Source organism: Pipra filicauda, unplaced genomic scaffold (genome assembly GCF_003945595.2).
Source record: "Pipra filicauda isolate LSUMZ 115617 unplaced genomic scaffold, ASM394559v2 scaffold71_size5581439_pilon, whole genome shotgun sequence".
Classification (NCBI taxonomy): Eukaryota; Metazoa; Chordata; class Aves; order Passeriformes; family Pipridae; genus Pipra; species Pipra filicauda.
This window is the reverse complement of record NW_024104887.1, coordinates 5,177,582-5,194,988: the sequence shown is the minus strand read 5'-3', so window position 1 is coordinate 5,194,988 and position 17,407 is coordinate 5,177,582. Positions and strand designations below refer to the sequence as shown.

The 17,407-nt window shown below is 41.6% G+C and overlaps 1 protein-coding gene across 1 annotated transcript; it reads right to left on the bottom strand.

The window, feature by feature from the left end:
• Positions 1 to 6,655: 6,655 nt before the first annotated feature.
• On the bottom strand, positions 6,656 to 17,347 carry LOC113990885 (solute carrier family 13 member 2-like). Its single transcript, XM_027726732.2, has 12 exons — positions 17,205 to 17,347; positions 15,504 to 15,632; positions 14,987 to 15,123; positions 13,754 to 13,929; positions 12,787 to 12,955; positions 12,450 to 12,572; positions 11,353 to 11,571; positions 11,173 to 11,255; positions 10,485 to 10,606; positions 8,786 to 8,947; positions 7,704 to 7,841; positions 6,656 to 6,966 (listed from the first exon to the last, which is right to left on the bottom strand). Exons 1-12 carry the CDS (start codon positions 17,304 to 17,306, stop codon positions 6,835 to 6,837), a joined length of 1,692 nt encoding a protein of 563 aa, XP_027582533.1. The 5' UTR covers positions 17,307 to 17,347; the 3' UTR covers positions 6,656 to 6,834.
• Positions 17,348 to 17,407: the final 60 nt, after the last annotated feature.

Here is a 17,407-nt window from a genome sequence, read left to right as displayed (position 1 = left end):
GGTCCTGCCTGACCAACCTGATCTCCTTCTATGACAGGGTGACCCGCTTAGTGGATGAGGGAAAGGCTGTGATGTGTCTGCCTGGACTTTAGGAAAGGCTTTGACACCATTTCCCACAGGATTCTCCTGGAGAAACTGGCTGCTCATGGTTTGGACGGGTGCACTGTTGGCTGGGTAAGAAACTGGCTGGAGCCCAGGGAATGGTGGCGAATGGAGTTACACCCAGTTGGTCACCAGTGGTGTTTCTCAGGGCTCAGTACTGGGGCCAGTCCTGCTTAATGTCTTTATCAATGGTCTGGATGGGGGGATTGAGTGCAGCCTCAGTAAGATTGGATCTCAGGAAAAATGTCTTCACTGAAAGGGTCATCAAACCCCAGCACAGAGCACCCAGGGCAGTGGTGGAGTCACCATCCCTGGAGGGATTTAAAAGCCGTGTAGATGTGGCACTTGGGGACTTGGGTTAGTGGTGGGCTTGGCAGTGCTGGGGTAACAGTTAGCCTTGATGATCTTAGAAGTCTTTACCAACCTAAACAATTGTATCATTCTATGTTTGGTCTCATGGAATCAGCATTGCCATAGCACCTACCTTGTTCTTAGTTATGTGGCTGCTGTCTTAAACAGAAAGCATCTTATTCTCATGATACAAAATTATTTATCCTTAAAAAAAATTCTTTTTATATAATATATAATACAAGAATTTACATAATATGTAATAATATATTCTTTTAAATTTAATATTTATAACCCTCTTTTCTTCTTTTCCATTTGCACAGGAATATCAAGCAATCATATTCATGAGAACCAGACACACACACTTGTGGTTAATGCAAAAGGATTTTACTGTGCTGTACTTTAGTTTGAGGAACTAAGGAGATGGGACACTACTCAGCTCTGTCCCTTACCTTGATGTTTTATGATACAGCTGCCTTGTGATAGGACAAATTTCCTTAATGCCACATTTATGTCCCATAAAAATGGCACATAAACTGGCATCAACAGGAAATTGAGTGCTGTGTCTGGTGAGGAAAATGAATTCATAGGACCGTTTTGTACAAGATTTAGTGTTTTTGTCTTTCTGTGACTTGGAGGAACTGCAGCTGTGCTAGGATGGGCTCAGGGTTTGGCTGACTTATGTATGCACCCGCCAGGGCTCCAGGTAAGAACGGATCTTGCTGGAGCAGAGAGCTTGGGCATGTTTTGGAGTCATTCCCTGCAGGGGCTGTTCAGCAGGTACAGTAGGCCAACAGTGGCACTGAGTCAAAATAGTGGCTGGAGAGATATTACAGACCTGACTGCACCTGGTGCAGAGGAAAATAAAGATGTCAGTCCCCTCCCCTTTCCCCATCCCTTGTCTCATATTTCTGAGATACAGGTGTGTGGTTACTGTGTAAACAGACCAAAGATTTTTCTTCTAGGCTAATAAGCTGCATGTTTGGTGTTGGGTTTTTTTTGGTTTTTTTTTTTTTTTGTTTTAAAAACTTTATACTATCTCTGCCAAAATATAGAAATCCACAGTATGAACTCCTGCACTTCCACAGTGTTTGTGCTCAGTGGGGAGAAGAACTTTATTTTCTGGAGCCAGAATGCAGTCAGAACCTGCCCCTCTTGCAGCTCTACTTCAGTCTTTTCTAAATATATTTCAGAAATTTATTTTTCTTCTGTCCATACGCCATGTATATTCTATCAACTGCCAGAGCATCTTAAATTAGGGACGATGCATGAGGAATAAAATATTCTTTCTTCATTTTTAAGTCTCTAAAAGTCATCAGAACTAATTCTGATGATGTTACTGTCTTCTAGGGAGCTTGGATGATAAAGCTGTAACACTAAAGGAATGATGAAGCTTATTTCAGATTGGTTAAGTAGTATTATTTCTTCAGTGCCAGTTGTAGCTCTCAATACCACAACACCACTTGCTTAGGTCTAAGGAGGAAAGCAAAAGCACAGGTGTGAGGAAGCTCACATTGTACAACTGTGTTATCTGCAATGCAGACAAGTGATTTATGATTGCATGTTTCATGTAGCAGGAATGATATTGCCAGAGGTAAGAAGAAGGAGGAAAATTCAGACTCCCTTCAGGGTGACAGACATCTCAAAAATAAAGAGGATCCTTTTTCAGTTTTCTGGCAAGTCTCATCAGGAGAGTCCTAGAGCAAAGAGGGAAATGTGACGTTCCCTTTGCAGGCACTACAACTGCCTCAGAATAAGCAGTACTCACTCTCTAAGATCCCCTCGATGGGCAACTGGGAAAACTGGTGCTGTAACAGTTAACTGTAACAACACTGTATTCCCCTTCTCCACACACCTTGCTCATCTCACGTTGTGCAATTCCATATTAATATAGACATTAGTTTCATGGACAGCTCTGACCACTTCTCCTTTTGCTTTATAGAAAGAAATTACAAGCTCTGTAATCAGTAAAATTACTGAAATTGGGCATCCTAGAGCTTTCCACTCCCTTCCAAAGAATGGAAAGCCCTAGGTCCTAGGGCAGGTATTGGGGAAAACTGAAGTTGTTCTGCTTCTCGTGGACTGGACAGGGATCAAGGGGTGTGAGGAGATTCCTGTAGTGCTGCTAGGTCAGCAGGAGCGCCTTAATACTAACCTGAAGTTGGCTGAATGACCTAAACTTGAAGCAGAGTAAATTTTTGATGTTTTAGATGACCATAATTATTATTTCAAGTGCAACGCCAACTAAAAGCAGTCATGATTAATGCTGTATCACAGGTACCTTGCACAGGCATACAAGCTCTGAGCCTTGAAGCAGTTGCATCTGGTCTGATCTAAATCATTCATAACAAAATATAAAAGTTGAAACCTTGAATAAGGATTGAACCCTTGAACTAACCATTCCATTCCTTCTCCATTTTCAAACTAGTTCGTACTTTGTTTGGGTTTTTTTGTTTGTTTTTTTTCCGTTGTTGGTAATTTAAATCAATTTCATTTATTTTTCAACTCTGCTGTCCTGTGCTGCCTTTGAAAAGTGTTCACTTGTTCCATTCCTTCCCCCTTAGATATTTAAGGGAGTTGTACAAGGAAAATCAACACCAGACCAGGTGCTTGGCCTGGATTTGGGGACCCTGGGCATGCCCTGGTGCAGTGTCTGCAGCCACTAAATGACATATGGTGAGGGAACCTGCACCTCCTGGATGGCACCTGGATGGTTTTGGTCTGTTATTATGATTAAGGGATAAATAATATTAAATGTTTCCTTAATAGGAGAAAATGCACAGCATTGACAGTAGTGATTAAGTTCTATTAAACAGTTGTTAGTTTGGACACCGGGTGATTAGTACATTCAAACCACTTCATTTCCAGACTTTGGCACCTTGGTCACTACTAACTCAAACCATAAAGTTCAGTGAATCAAGTTGTAAATAGTTTTATTGGTCCCATGTCGGAAAAAAAATTGAGGGTTGCGAAGTTCCTGGATGATTTCAAGTTACGCATTTCTCAAGTCCTTGTCCTTCTGTTTTAGGTTCTTTAGTTATTCATCACTGCAAAAAGTTTAAACTCTGTTTCTGCCTTTGCGAACACTTAATGTGTTAATTGAGAGCAAAGAGTTCTATTCCTAGAATAAAATAAGCCAAATGGAGAGAGCTGGAGTTTTGCACTAAGATTCACACTGCTGCCAACATGCCATAGTTATCCAAGGGAGGAATTTCCTCCGAGGACATGACTGGAACTGCTCTTACAGCCCCTGGAGAAAGGTCCATAGCTACACACATGCTGCTGACTGTTGGATAAAACACAGAACCTTATGTTTCTGTTGGTTTGTATTTGGTTTCCTGAAAATAATTGCCAACTTTTTGAGAATTAATTATTTTGTGTTCATTTTATGAGAAGTTGTCCTTCAAAGTAGATTTTATTTATTTATTTTTATTATTAATGAAAGTTTAGGAATTAAATGGTAATACCTGGACATATTTCATATGTCAGTGCTATATAACAAAACTTCCTTAAAGTTCATTTTAATACCTTTTAAGTGACTGGGAGCAAATTTTTAGTTTCTCCAAACGAATTTGAGGATTAGAAAGATGTGCTGGCTTTATCCTGGTTTGGCTTTCAAATTGCCATGTGTCCTGTTAAGTCTGTTTATGATTCCAGTGCCCCTTGCATCACTTACGTGCCACTTTACAAATTGCTGCCGAGGTGTTTATGATGAAGTGCCTTTCCCAAGTGGAAGCGGATTTTCATTAGCCTGCTTAAAACCCATCTGGTTTTACGGTGTGGTCATAGAAATGTGTATGTTTACTGGGGTAAGTCCTTCATATTCTCTTTGGTGTACATGTATGTGCCTGTAGAAGTTGTGTGTGTGCTCGTGTGCCTGGGCAAGGCAAGGCAAGACAGCACCATAACTCCAGGGAGAATGGAGGAGGTGACTGCGAGTCACCCACTTACTCACTGGCATATACTGTGGGAAACCTGTATTTTGTGGTTTTGTAGAGCACTTGCTTCTTAGACCAGGCAGGCAAAAAGGCAGACATCCCCTTCTCATTACCAAATTTATCACTCACAACTCCTATGTAAAACAAACTTAGTGTCAACTTCGAAATGAAGAGCTGCATTGGAAATCACACCTAAGTACAGCAGGTGCTGAGCTGGCAGTTTCACAGCAGATTGTGAAATTTGATCACACAATGGGAAATGGAGCCACTCCTTGAGGGCAATATCTGGAAACGTAATGGGGAACCACCCTTCAAAGGTGATCTGGTTAATAATGGGGCTTAGAAACACTTTCTACCTGCTTTGCTTAGAAAATTATGAAAATGTTTAATAGTGTTACTGAGTTTTGCACAAGTACACTATATTTAGCTGTACCTCGACTGGTCCTGAGCTCAGACACACCCAAGGCAATAAACTGCCCAGTATCACCATCACTTCAAGGTGGAAGCTAGTAGTGAAATTTTCAGTTCTCTTTATGGTATTCTTATTGTCTTCTCTTCCTCTTCTCTTCCTCTTCTCTTCCTCTTCTCTTCCTCTTCTCTTCCTCTTCTCTTCCTCTTCTCTTCCTCTTCTCTTCCTCTTCTCTTCCTCTTCTCTTCCTCTTCCACCAGCTTTTCACCCATATTTTTTCTGGAAGTTGGACATTTGTACACCCCTTCAGTAACTTCCATTGCAGATATTCTCTGGTAAGTCTCTAACCTTTATGCACTCATCCATGCTAATGAACATGGAACACCCAGCATTAATGGGTTGGCCCCATGACACTCTGTGCTACTTGATGTCTCTCTTCTTTCTTCTTGAGATTGGCATAAAGATTGCACCTGTGCTCCTTGCAGGTACTTACACACACCACAGCCTCTGAATAATGTAGACTAATAGAAAAGACTTCAAAGAATCATAACACAGTTTTAAAGGGCTGGAAGGAGAGGCTGATGGGAAATGTTATAAGAATTCCACCTTTCCTGCTTAGCTAAGCAGGAATTTAGAAGGACATGTAAACTCTGTGCGAGTGTTTCAAAGAAAACAAAAAGCAAACAAAAGCTGTGCACGCTGCCCTGGTGCTGCAGACAAAGAGAGAAGAAGGGAGAGGCTCCCAGAAAATCATCTGCTTGGGTTTGTCATTTTTAGGCCCTCAGACACAGGGTGAGCAGGCCAATGAAAATATTTAGGGAGATTTGGATGTTATTTGATAGAGGTAAATGCCAAGGGAAAGGAGAGTGGTTTACCAGTGACCTGAACAAGTCATTATGTGTTTGAAATCAATTATACCCAGGAGCTCATTAGCAACAGAGAATAAATGCCTGTCCTGCGTGTGCTGTGGATATTCTCTTGGATCCCTATCATACATCAAAACCCTGTCTGTCAAAGCCACTGAAGGGTTAATAACAGACTGTTCTTTCCAGGGCAGTGATTTCCCGGAGCAACTGGCCAGTGAAACCATCAGTGCAAGAGGGATCAGTGACCAGCAGGCACCAGAATTGTCTGGAGAGTTGGAACTGGAAAGAAACTACTGCAGGTCAGTGAATTCTGCCATTTTGTAAGTGAAATGTACACTGCACAGTGTCCTTGTCTCCTAATGTTTAGGACTGAGAAAGAAAGAAGAAAGGTTTTGAAGAGCACACACTCATTTAGGGTGAAATTCCCTCATGTTCAGTCTGATGGAACCAGTGTGGGGATGCCACCAGAGTGGGACTTCTGAAAAGCAACATTCTTTGTGCAAAATTTAGGCAGGCAGCAGCAGAGCAAAGATTTCAGTGCAAACCTCAGGGGCACATGTTGAATAACTGCTCTGCCTGAACCCAACCTCAGTTATGGTGCATTTTACACTCATAACAAGGGGACAGCAAATATATGTATTTCAAAAATAGAAGGGGCTGACAGTATGTGATTTGTCTGTAATGCTGTCAATGCCCATAACAGTATATAATAGTCATGTACAGTTTGAACATATACACATATACAGGTGTTTCTTGTGACGATACATGCATGAAATCAGGAACACAGAGTCTCTCTCCTTCTTTTTACATATCAATATATATACATCTCTCTTCTTTCTTGCTGCAGATTTCAAGCTTTACAGGTGGGGTGGAAAAGCACTTGGGGAAAATACCCCTGCAGAGACACAAAATCTAAAGGTTCCTGGGACAGCTGAAAAGCCAAAAGGTTTCCTCATCTTACTGCTGGGGTGACAAAATTGACAGATAAACAGCACTGTTAAAAAATTTTATTGCTGTTTTCAACAGAACAGTTTGCTTGAGGGTAGATTGCCCTTTTCCACAGAACAGACCTGTCTCTATACCACTGCCTTGGCAAAGCTGGCGTGGAGGGCAGTCCTGCTCTCACTGCAGCTCTAACAGGAACAGTCACCAGTCCCTTCTCCCCTTCACGTTATGGGCACGAGCCTGTCTTGTTTGCCCAAGTTGGGAAAATTTGCAGCTGGAGGAAAGATGAAGTCCAGGTATTGATGGAAAGAGTTATTGTCAGAACTCCCAGAATGTTGAGTACAAACCCAGCTTTGGCCTAGAATTATAAAAAAAGAAGCACTGTTAGTTGAACTGAGCACTTTCCTTTCTTGCTGGTTGGGATTGTTTGTATTGACAGATTCTCTTTGGCCTTTTTTCACAAGTCCATCAAATTATTTTAAGCTGGTTTTCTTCACAAATATAATTTGTCCGGGGGGGAAACAAGTTTCCATCAGATAAAACTCCTTAACTAGAGGTCCTGAAATCCTTTGAACTCACTCATGTGGAACTTTCTCTTCTGACCTGGCATTTATCCCTAATTTACTTTGGAATTCTACTTGGATCACTTGTAAGTTAGAAAAGTTATCAAGAGACATGGCATCCGTGTCCATCTGTCTTTAACACGATGATTTCTCAGGGCATCAGGGCAGCCCAGTGAGATGTGCCAGACTGTCCCCCACCCCTGCAGAAGGACTGCCCAGATGACAGGGCTCTTTGACACCTCTATGCCCTACATGTGAGCTTTTCAAGCACTTAGACATGGCTGTTTCTCATTAACAGCTCTTCTTGGAACATCTTCAAGAGGCCTTGGCTGTTCTTTAAAAGCTCAATAGTACCTTTCTGAGGCTCTGAGTGAGTGTGACCCTTTATTAATGCACACGTGTGTCTTCCTTCCATTTTACATCAGCCCAGCACAGTGAGATTTCTAACACTCTCCCAAGAAGAACCAGTATTAGAAAAAGGAAAGACCAAATCTAGAGGTGAAAATTCTGACAAGAACATGATTTTGCTCACCATATCAATAACCTTGAGCTGTCCATAGGAGAAGACAATGGCATTGGGAGGAGTGGCCACAGGGAGCATGAACGCCAGCGATGCAGAAAGTGTGCAGGGCAGCATGACATAGAGTGGGTTGAGGCAAATGGCTTCAGCCTGTGCAGGAGGAGAGAGCAAAGAAGCTGGTTTTGATACCCAAAACTGCAGAGAAATCTTTTGTCAGAAAACTGATTGTATTTGTCCCTGTCAGAAACCTCGTTCTTCATCAAACACTGCAGCCACTCAGGTTTTGGTGCTGCTTTAAACACTTCTAGTCCATGTCTTTATGCAACAAATGCAAGAATTGATTTTGTGGTCAGGGCTTTGTGTTCCTTATGCTGCTGTATAAGTGGCTAATAATGCTTACATTCACCTCTAAACCCTGGGAAAATATTGTAGAGTGGCTTCAAACTGGTTAAGAACAAAATGAAATTATCAGAGGAGACAGGGCAGCCCAAGCTCTGCAGGTGAGTGGATCAGTTTAAGGGTTTGCTGGAGTGTGTGGCCTATGCCAAAAGATTTTGGAGGAGCTTATTGCAGTTTCTCTCTGGAACCAGCTTTTCGTGGTGCAGAACTATGTCTACCCCAGCAACAGGAATCTCCAGTGGAAATGCAAGAAGTCTGAATTAGGTCATGCTATCACCCTCAGAGACTTCTGGAAGGCCAGTGGTCGGAGTGAAATACAGTAATGGAATGTTGCAGGGAAGCAAATGCTGCTGCTGTTGCTGTGTCCATGCAGAACAAATTGGAAAAAACAAGTACAGCTGGCAGTGACCTCATGGGGTTGTTTAGGCCAGAAGGCAAAGTCTAATATGCCAATGAATTTAATCCCTTTACTCTTCCCCAGCAATGATTTTAGAAGGGTTGAACTAAGCACAGTGTATTTATACAGAGATATATGCACACACATACACATTTGTGTAAGTCTTGTATCCCTGTTTGGACACACAAACCAGTGCTTGGCTATGGCAGCCAGTTAATTTTGTCAATTGAGCAGATGTATGCTTGGAGAGGAGTTGAAAACTGTTTTTATAAGAACATTTTGAAATACTGGAACCTACCATTGAAGCCACAATAGGGAGGAAGAGGGTGGTGGTGGCCACGTTGCTGGTGCACTCAGTGAAAGTGGCAACGAGGAGACACACTAGGAAGGCAATTGCTGGGTGAGGGACATGCTGCAGAGGGGTCAGTTTGGTACCTAACCATGCAGACAGACCAGATTTCTGTAACAAAAAAAAAGAGGGCTCTCAGGATAGTAGGCTGGAGAGGAAATAACCACATTGCAGTCCAGTTACAGTTCTCATGTCAATTCGACCTTCCCTTGTCATAGCAGTTCTCATACAAACTGCTCTCTGCAGAAAAACATGTAGGAGCCAGTGTTCATAGAGAGGATCATTTGTTAGGTTACCTAGAAATAAACCTGCTTTCCCTTCCAAAGAATTTGAAAGAAGAAGATACTACGTTTGTAGTGCATTATTGATAGCTCAGGTCATTAGTTGTACATGATCAATATTTCGGGCACTTTTTAACATAAACAAAGGTCTTTGAAATAATTTTCTAAAGTGCTTTTATGTATCTTAGCAGATGTTTTAGTGATTTAATGTGATTTCATCACATTATCTGAGATAATTATCTGCTTTTCACACCCTCCATTCTTCTCAGTCACTGGAAAGTCCCAACATCATCCCTGTCATTCTGGGCCTTCTGCTGCAGCTTTTTTGTATTTGATGACTTATTCTAGAATAAATCATTCTAATTTCTTAAATCTTTCCTTTAACAAGCATGTTTCCCATTCTTACTGCCTTCCTCTTTCTTCATACAGCCATATATTGTTGAAGACTGATAGCCAAAACTGAATAAATTACTGTACCTGAGGACTTAGTCCTGAGAGAAGGATTATATTTTACATGTTTTATGTATGATCAGCCTGCCTATAGTTTCCAGTTGTTTGCTTTTTTCTCAGTAATAATATTAAAACACTGACAAGAATAAGGTGTATGAGCAGCTTTAAAACTCAACCTGTTGTTTCCACATCTTACATTTCTGATACTTGATTATTTCCTCCTGTTTCCCAAACTGAGCTGCATCCTTGTTTTCTAGAAACACTTTTACAGTTAATTTTGATCTTTGAATTCTAAACTAGTACTCCAGGCACTTGAAGCCTTTTCCAGTTTTTTTATTGTCTATATACTTCATAATTGTATTTATCATCATTTACCATCACTCAAATCGTTACTGAAAAACAATGTGTAGCACTGGACTCCTGGCAGGTTCCTGCAGAAGTACAGCAGCACATCCTTTCAGTCTGATGATTTTATCTGCTCCTGAAGTTTCTCTAGCAAGCTCTAAATTTGTCTTCTAGCAGTTTAATTTAAATCCTATTTCCATAAGTTGTTTGTTTGAGATAGTTTAGAGACCCATCCTGGGTACATTATCTCCTCATACTTGCCACATCAATTAATTTTTATTTAAAGAACCTTTAACGTGTTGAGGTAGTTTCTTAATCATCCACTTCTTCAGAAACACAGTTAATCATGTTGTCCTGATTGGTAGTACCATCCCATTGCACAGCTAACAATAAGGATTTGGTCTAATCACAGGACTCCTCCTAAGGATGGTGAGGTCTGTCCCACTGCCAGTAGCTGAGGAAAGGAACATTCGATGCTCCCAGTGTGCCCTCTTGTGTCCTGGGACAGCATGAAGAGCAAGGTGGAAACCACCCAGGAAGACACAGATCCCAGGTAAGCCAAGGAATGTTACCTCACTGCCTTTGGCTAAGGCAAAACCACCTCCCAGCAGAAACACAATACTCCACGGCATTTTCTGGTGAACTGTTTTCCAGTCCAGGAGAGGTGGAGGTGCTTGGAACTTTGACTTGCCATCTGAAATCCAAAAAGATTTTGTAAGCCATATTACATTCTCCAAAGAAAGGAGAACTTCTTGGTGGGACCTGACTTTAGTCTGAACATCAGGAAACCCTTCTGTCAGCAAGATCTGGAATTACCTCCTGAAGCAAATGCTAAAAGCCTCACCAACAAAGGTTTTAAAACTTGACCTGCAAACCCACTAATGAATGATCTGCAGCTGCTTCCAAAAGCACAGTACAATGCAGGGAAGGGTGAGGAAAAAGTGTGCAAGATATCTGCAGAACTGTGTGTGTTTCTGTTGTTTTCTCTTCTGAAGATTCCAGCCTCAGAAGCTTTTACACACGTGTATAGTAGAGGCAGGAACACTGCTGGGATAAGAGTTTCCTACTTAGCTAAATAATGAGAAGCAGAGAACTTTTATGGGATATGTGCCTTGCCTAACCTAAACAGAAGCTGTAGCTATGCAGGAAGAGCAGTTTGAAATCTTGTTTAATATTTGAAATTTCCTTTGTAAACCTCAAATGTGAAACTTCTCATGTACCTATTCTGGCAGTTGATTTTTGGTGCTTCACTAAACTCACCTGTTTGTGCATTGGAAAAGCCAGAAGGGATGATGAACAACAGAATTGCAATGAACATGGCAACTGTACCGTCAGTGACAAACCTGCAACAGATCGATCAGATATTTAGTCAGCTATGTTTTCATTTCTATAAAATCCAGCATATCTAATTTTATTCAAAATGAGGAGTAATGGTAGTACCTTTTTTTTTTGTTGAAAAGATTTGTTGCCCAGCCTGTAGTAAAACCAGGATCTCTTGTAAACCAGAGCACTACCAGGAGTATGAAGAGGGACAAAACTGCTATTTCTGCAAATGTCATTCTGCCCAGCTTCCTGCTCTCTTCCTGGATGACAGCATAGGCCTCTCTCTCCTTAGTCTTTTCTGCGGCATTTGCAGTACAACCAAAATTCTCCTTAAAACTAGAAGAAAATGGACAAGAAATATCAGAGACACTTGCCAGATAGCCTCAGTTAAGAATTCAAATTTCAGACTCAGTCATAATGTCTTTTAGATATATGAATATTGACATTAAATATATTATAATCATAGCATTGGCAGTCATGGTGGGTACTAACTGCATTGCACCATGGCTTGCCAAGGTGATCAGAAGGAAGCTTCCTGCCCCTAAAAGCTCATTATTTAAATACAAAAAGAACTGTGCTATCTGAGCACATGGGGAAAATACTGTAGAATCACAGAACTGTTTGGATTGGAAGGGGCCTTGAAGACCATCTCATTGCAACCCCCTGCCAAGGGCAGGGATCCCTTCCACTAGACCAGGACAAGGTCAGTGTGACTGACAAGGCTATATGACCACAAGAGTTGCCAAGCTTTTTAAAATGACAGGAAATGAGAATTTTAAAGGAGGAATTTGAAGATGAAAATACCATTTCAGGTATTACAGCACTCTTGCTGTTTAAAAGAAGGGAGGTTGGGGATAATACAAACTTGATAGGCTAAGTATTAAACAGGTAGGTAATGTAAGCTGGGTATTGGGGGTGATTAGCATTGGAAATAATAGCACAAGACTAATCCTCTGGGTCTGAAGCAACTCTCGTCACAAAGGCATTTCCTGCTTTGAAGCACAGCAATCTCTTGGGACATGACAACAATGCCACAGAACAGGTCATATGTTGTTAGAACTTCCTATTTACATCTACAGAGTGTGTTTAGCTGGGATTTGATCAGATTCCTCAGAGAAAAAGGTGCAGTATTTTAATAGACAAAGGATCACTTGTGCAATGAGTCCTTGATCACAGGCCCATCAGCTGGAAGGCAGAGGGTGAAGGGTACTCACTTAAAGCCCAAGTACAGTATCTGTAGCCAAATCCATGCCAAAACCAGTAACAAAATCATGGTGGGGAAGGCAAAGGAGAACCAGGAGACAAAGGTGATGACACCACCATTATTAGGATAGAGCCTGTAAAATGCAGGAAGCTGTTAGCATCCAAAATTCCACATTCTCTTCTGTATTTACTTAATGAATTAGAACAGGGGAGGTACATTAAGGAAGAGAAGCTCACTTCCCAGCAAAGTTACCAAACTGATATTTTTTTCTCTGTGCTGCCTGGAAGTTGGTTGTACAGAATGATGCAGTTTTATGGGTATTAAATCCCACATTCAACCAGACTTACTCTTCAACTTGTCCTTGCAGTACCAGATTTGGTCCTGTCCCGGTCAGTGTTGCAATTCCTCCAATACTGGCTGCGTAACAAATAGAGAGAGACATTCCCTTGCAGAGTTTCAAGTGTTTCTGCTCCACCAGATCTTCGTTTCCCTCGATTGTCACGACATGAGTATTATCTGGATCCCAAGGAACAAAAGAGATGCAGAAGCTTGGTTGGACAGGAAAAGATATTGTGCCTGCAAAGCTCAGTATTTCAAGGCTAGGACACAAAGCTGAAGGAACCAAATTTGCCCTTTTTAAGACTTTAATTTTTTGATCTTCTCCCATTCTGCTGACACTTCTTGGTGAACTAGGGTGATGTCTGAACTGCACACGGAGGGGAGAGAGGTAAGAATTCCGGGAGTTACAACAGAGCCAGAGGAGCTGGGCTGAAGGGAATTTGTTCTGTACCAGCATCTGACTGCTGGCACTGGGACTTACAGAAACACTGGAGTCATCTCAAACATGAGGAGAGGACAAGACAGCTGGTAAAGAGATAGTGTTGCTTGATTGTGTAGCTTTGGACTAGAAAGATCATTTTAATCCCTACCCTTCTGGCTTGAAATGGGCCAGAAATTTTCCTGTGGGAATTCCATATTATCTGATCTGTCCACAGGAACTAAGACAAAGATGCAGAGAAATATCAAGCCTCATGGAAAGGCTTCAGCCAATGGAGAATGCATCCTGTTGTTGGTTTATTGATTAGTTATCATCTCTTTGTATCTTTTGATCTGTTTCGAACTTCAGTCAAGTCAGCAGATCTTATGGTGGTTTTGTGTGGCTCATGGAAGAGCCTCATCAGTGCTGTGTGATGCAGTCAGGATGCTTGAGGTGTGTTCTTCTTTTAGAATTTACTGGCAGCCCTTATGACAGTGAAGAAGGCATCAGGTCATCCTCCATCACCCCGAAGAGAAAGCTGCCCAGAATCCACTCACCTTTCCCCTCTGGAGTTGACCCTTGCTGCACTTCACCAGCACCACTGGACTCCAGTTCTGACTTGTGCAGCTGTTCCAGCACTGCCTGTGCTATGGGGACCATCATGGCAGTGGTGGCCGTGTTGCTGATCCACATTGACAGGAAGGCAGTCACGACCATGAATCCCATGAGAAGTCTGGAATGAGAAGGTTTGGAAAAGCTGGATCAGAACTCAGCACTGCAACGCTCTATTTTTGTTGCAAAGATTCGACCACAAGTGCTGGGTTTGGAACACGCTCAGCAATTCCCACCCAGCACTTCCTCTTACCCTGGCCTACTTTGGGAGCGACATGGTGAGATTTTATATTCATTTTTCTTTCTTTTTCTGATTTCAACCAATTTTTTACATTCTTATGACCAGGAAAGTGGAACCTGGTAGCTTGGAGCAAACAATTTACCTAGTCAGGTCCTGCTTATTCTGCATGCTTCCAAGGAAGACATGCCATCTCAAAAACACGTTAATGCAGTATAATGTATTGTAAAGAGGAATTCCAAGCTGAATTTTTATCCCAAGTGGCAATCAGTTTAAGCCATAAGGATGAGGATCTCTATTTTTCTGTAATTTTATCCCATCTCTATTATTTAGGATTCTCTTCTTACTCATCTAAAATTCTAATCCTTCTTTCAGTATTACTCTGTGATTTGCCTCAAAATTATTCTTTAGATGAGATGTAGATTATACATGAGATGGAAAGGGGTTTATCTTGTATGCATTTTTATTCTATTGCTTTGTAATTTCCTTCAGTATTCCCTCTCGTTAGGAGCTAAAATAGATTAAATAGGGTGCTGTAGCCTTTGCATAGCTTAGAGTTCTAGTCTGGAAAACACTTGTTGTTTTGCAAACAAGCATCCTCATGTTTTCTCTTCTCTTGGCAATCAGTGTAGCAGGCAGAGAGTCCATGTTTGCTGTGTTTCATCTGTGGTCTTTCCTGAGTGTCTGAAGCTGTGTCTTACCACCATTGACTCACTCTCTTGTTGCTATTTCTCCACCTAAAGCCATTTGGAATTCAAAAAAGGCACACCAGGTCTGTAACACTTCATGGGATCCCCATTTGCAAGGTTAGCTCAGGCACTAACTCGCTTGGACTGCAGGAAAGCATTTGTAGGCTGTGATTTGCAGATTCACATAAGAGATGGGGACTAATGCCACATAAGTTCTTTTATCCCATGGTCTTTACATGACTGTTACTCACAGGGCTGGTCTGACACCAGTGATAAGCAAGACCCGCAGAGCCATGCGCCTGTGTAGGTGCCAGTTCTCAATGGCAATGGCCACCAGTAGTCCCCCAACAAAAAGCATATTGGTGTTCTTTAAATATTCCCGACAGACCTGTAAAGTGGAACAAGGGAGAGAAAACAGTCAGAAGAAACCAAGAGAGAAGGCATTTTCTGAGGGAGGTTGTACCAAAGCCATTAGCACAGAGTAACAGTGGGTTGCATCTGAAGAGTGAATTTGCTTTGATTTCAGATTAGCAGCTCCACCCAGAGCTCACTGTGGGTTCGTGCAAGTTCTATTCCATGAAGAAGACAGCCAGTTCCCTGTGTAAGAGCAGTGGAATAGTAAAAGTAGTTATTAGTACTACTACTAAAGCTAATTATTGTTATTAGTATTGTTATTGTTAATGTTAATATTATTATTTTCTGAGAAATAATCCCAGAATAAGAGAAGTTGACCAATTAATATATAATGTATGATGTAAAATCTCTTACTGTGTTTGCATCCATGATATTCATTAGTGGGAACAGCAGGACGGGCAGGAGAGCTGTGACAGCCAATGGCAGGGCTTCTGTGCACCAGAAAACTGCCATCACTATGATAACATAACCACATCTGGCCTCCTGGGGGGCAAGAGGATGGAGAGGAGACAGGATCAGAACACTCCGCCTTCCAGAAGGCAATGGCACATAATTGCATTCATTGGCTTATACAGGGATTAGAGGAAAGCAGACAGGTTGGAGAAGGAAATCTGAAAAGATTCATGAAGAAATGAAAATATTCCTTTTTGAGCCTTATTTTTGAGCGAGAGCAGTAAGAACCTTAATTATCCATCCCGTCAAGCACTGAAAGAAATTTTTCATCTTGATGACCCTTTTTATCTATTTTTGTTCTTAAAAGACATCAATGAGTGCCTTTTGAGAGACCCTAGCAGGGCTTTGGGACATATGTCATAGGCACAATGTTATTGGCTTCCATCCTGCTGTGAACAGGCTCTTGATAAAAGTGGGAAAAAGGCTTTTCACAAAGTCGATTTCCCTGTAAGTATATTAATCTGTCTATAAGCTAAAACTTTAGCATTGTTTGCTCTCAATTTTAATAGTTTGATGTCCAGTGTTATGTCATTATAGGGCAGGTAAATAGCTGAACAGAATAGAAAAATGTGAAATTCCATCCTGTGAGAGAGTAATTTTTGAAGAGGAACTGCTTGATCCAGATCTCTTTTACCTTCAGGAACTCTTTTGCCCATGGAAAGTTTACTAAAACAAAAGCTACTTTTTCTGTTTTTCTTCCTAGTAAGCTTTTAAGTAATAATTTAAACTATTTTATTTGCATAGTGAGAGAGTAAGGTGCCACGCCTGAACAGTTACCACATTGCACCTCCAGCCAGTGCCACTCTATCATTCACGCTCGCAATCCTCAGGTCAGAGCTCCAAAGTCTCCGATAACACTGAGAGCTGTGAGGAAGAAAGAGCTTTGGGACAGGCAGGGAAGAGTTAGTGAAGTGCAGAAGGAAGCTTGGAGAAGGAGACTCTAAACTGGGAGTCAGCAGGGATCAGGAGACAGGCACAGGCAGAGAGCAAAGAGCTACGACTGGACGTCCAAAGAGCAGTGACAGGAGAGGTAGATCGGGATGAGTTATTTCAAGCTCCTGGGGCTGTAATAAGAGACCTGAAGTCCAGAGATGAGATATTTCTGCATGAAGAGATTGAGAGTGTGAGAAAGATGCCAGAGTGAAGAAAAGAAAAGAAAAGAAAAGAAAAGAAAAGAAAAGAAAAGAAAAGAAAAGAAAAGAAAAGAAAAGAAAAGAAAAGAAAAGAAAAGAAAAGAAAAGAAAAGAAAAGAAAAGAAAAGAAAAGAAAAGAAAAGAAAAGAAAAGAAAAGAAAAGAAAAGAAAAGAAAAGAAAAGAAAAGAAAAGAAAAGAAAAGAAAAGTCAAAGAAGATGGGCATTGGATACTGTTAGAAAATCAGAAGGGATTAAAACTGGACCTTAGATTGTAATTTAGGTTCACATCTATAGTCTTCAGCATAGGAAGTCCTTTGCTAAACCAGTCAGATGCAAAGCAAAAGTCCCAAAGCGCATGTCACTGAGTGTTCTTCAGGAAGACTGATGGTCTGTTCACTGTGTCACTTACAAGGAGCAGCTCCGAGATGCGGAGATTTGGCTTTTAAACAGGATTCAAAAAGTCCTTACCTTGGTAGGCACCGCCAGGGGCAGAGCGAGAGGCAAAACGATTACCGTGACGATGATGAGGTATTTCCTGAAGGCTAGGATCACCTCCAAGATGCCAGCCATGGCTCCGGAGCTATCCCAGTGCTGAAAGGCCTGGGATCTGCCGCTGGAGGCAACGGACACGGCCGTTCACCCGCCGCCAACCGCCCCCCGCGATCCCCCCG

Bases quoted from the DNA above. Each gene is read 5' to 3' on its own strand.
- LOC113990885 (XM_027726732.2), bottom strand. From the start codon at position 17,306: ATGGCTGGCATCTTGGAGGTGATCCTAGCCTTCAGGAAATACCTCATC. The intron at 10,607-11,172 runs GTGAGTTTAGTG...TTTGGATTTCAG, and splicing joins CTTTTCCAATGCACAAACAG to ATGGCAAGTCAAAGTTCCAA. The intron at 6,967-7,703 runs GTGAGCAAAATC...TTATAATTCTAG, and splicing joins AGCTCAAGGTTATTGATATG to GCCAAAGCTGGGTTTGTACT.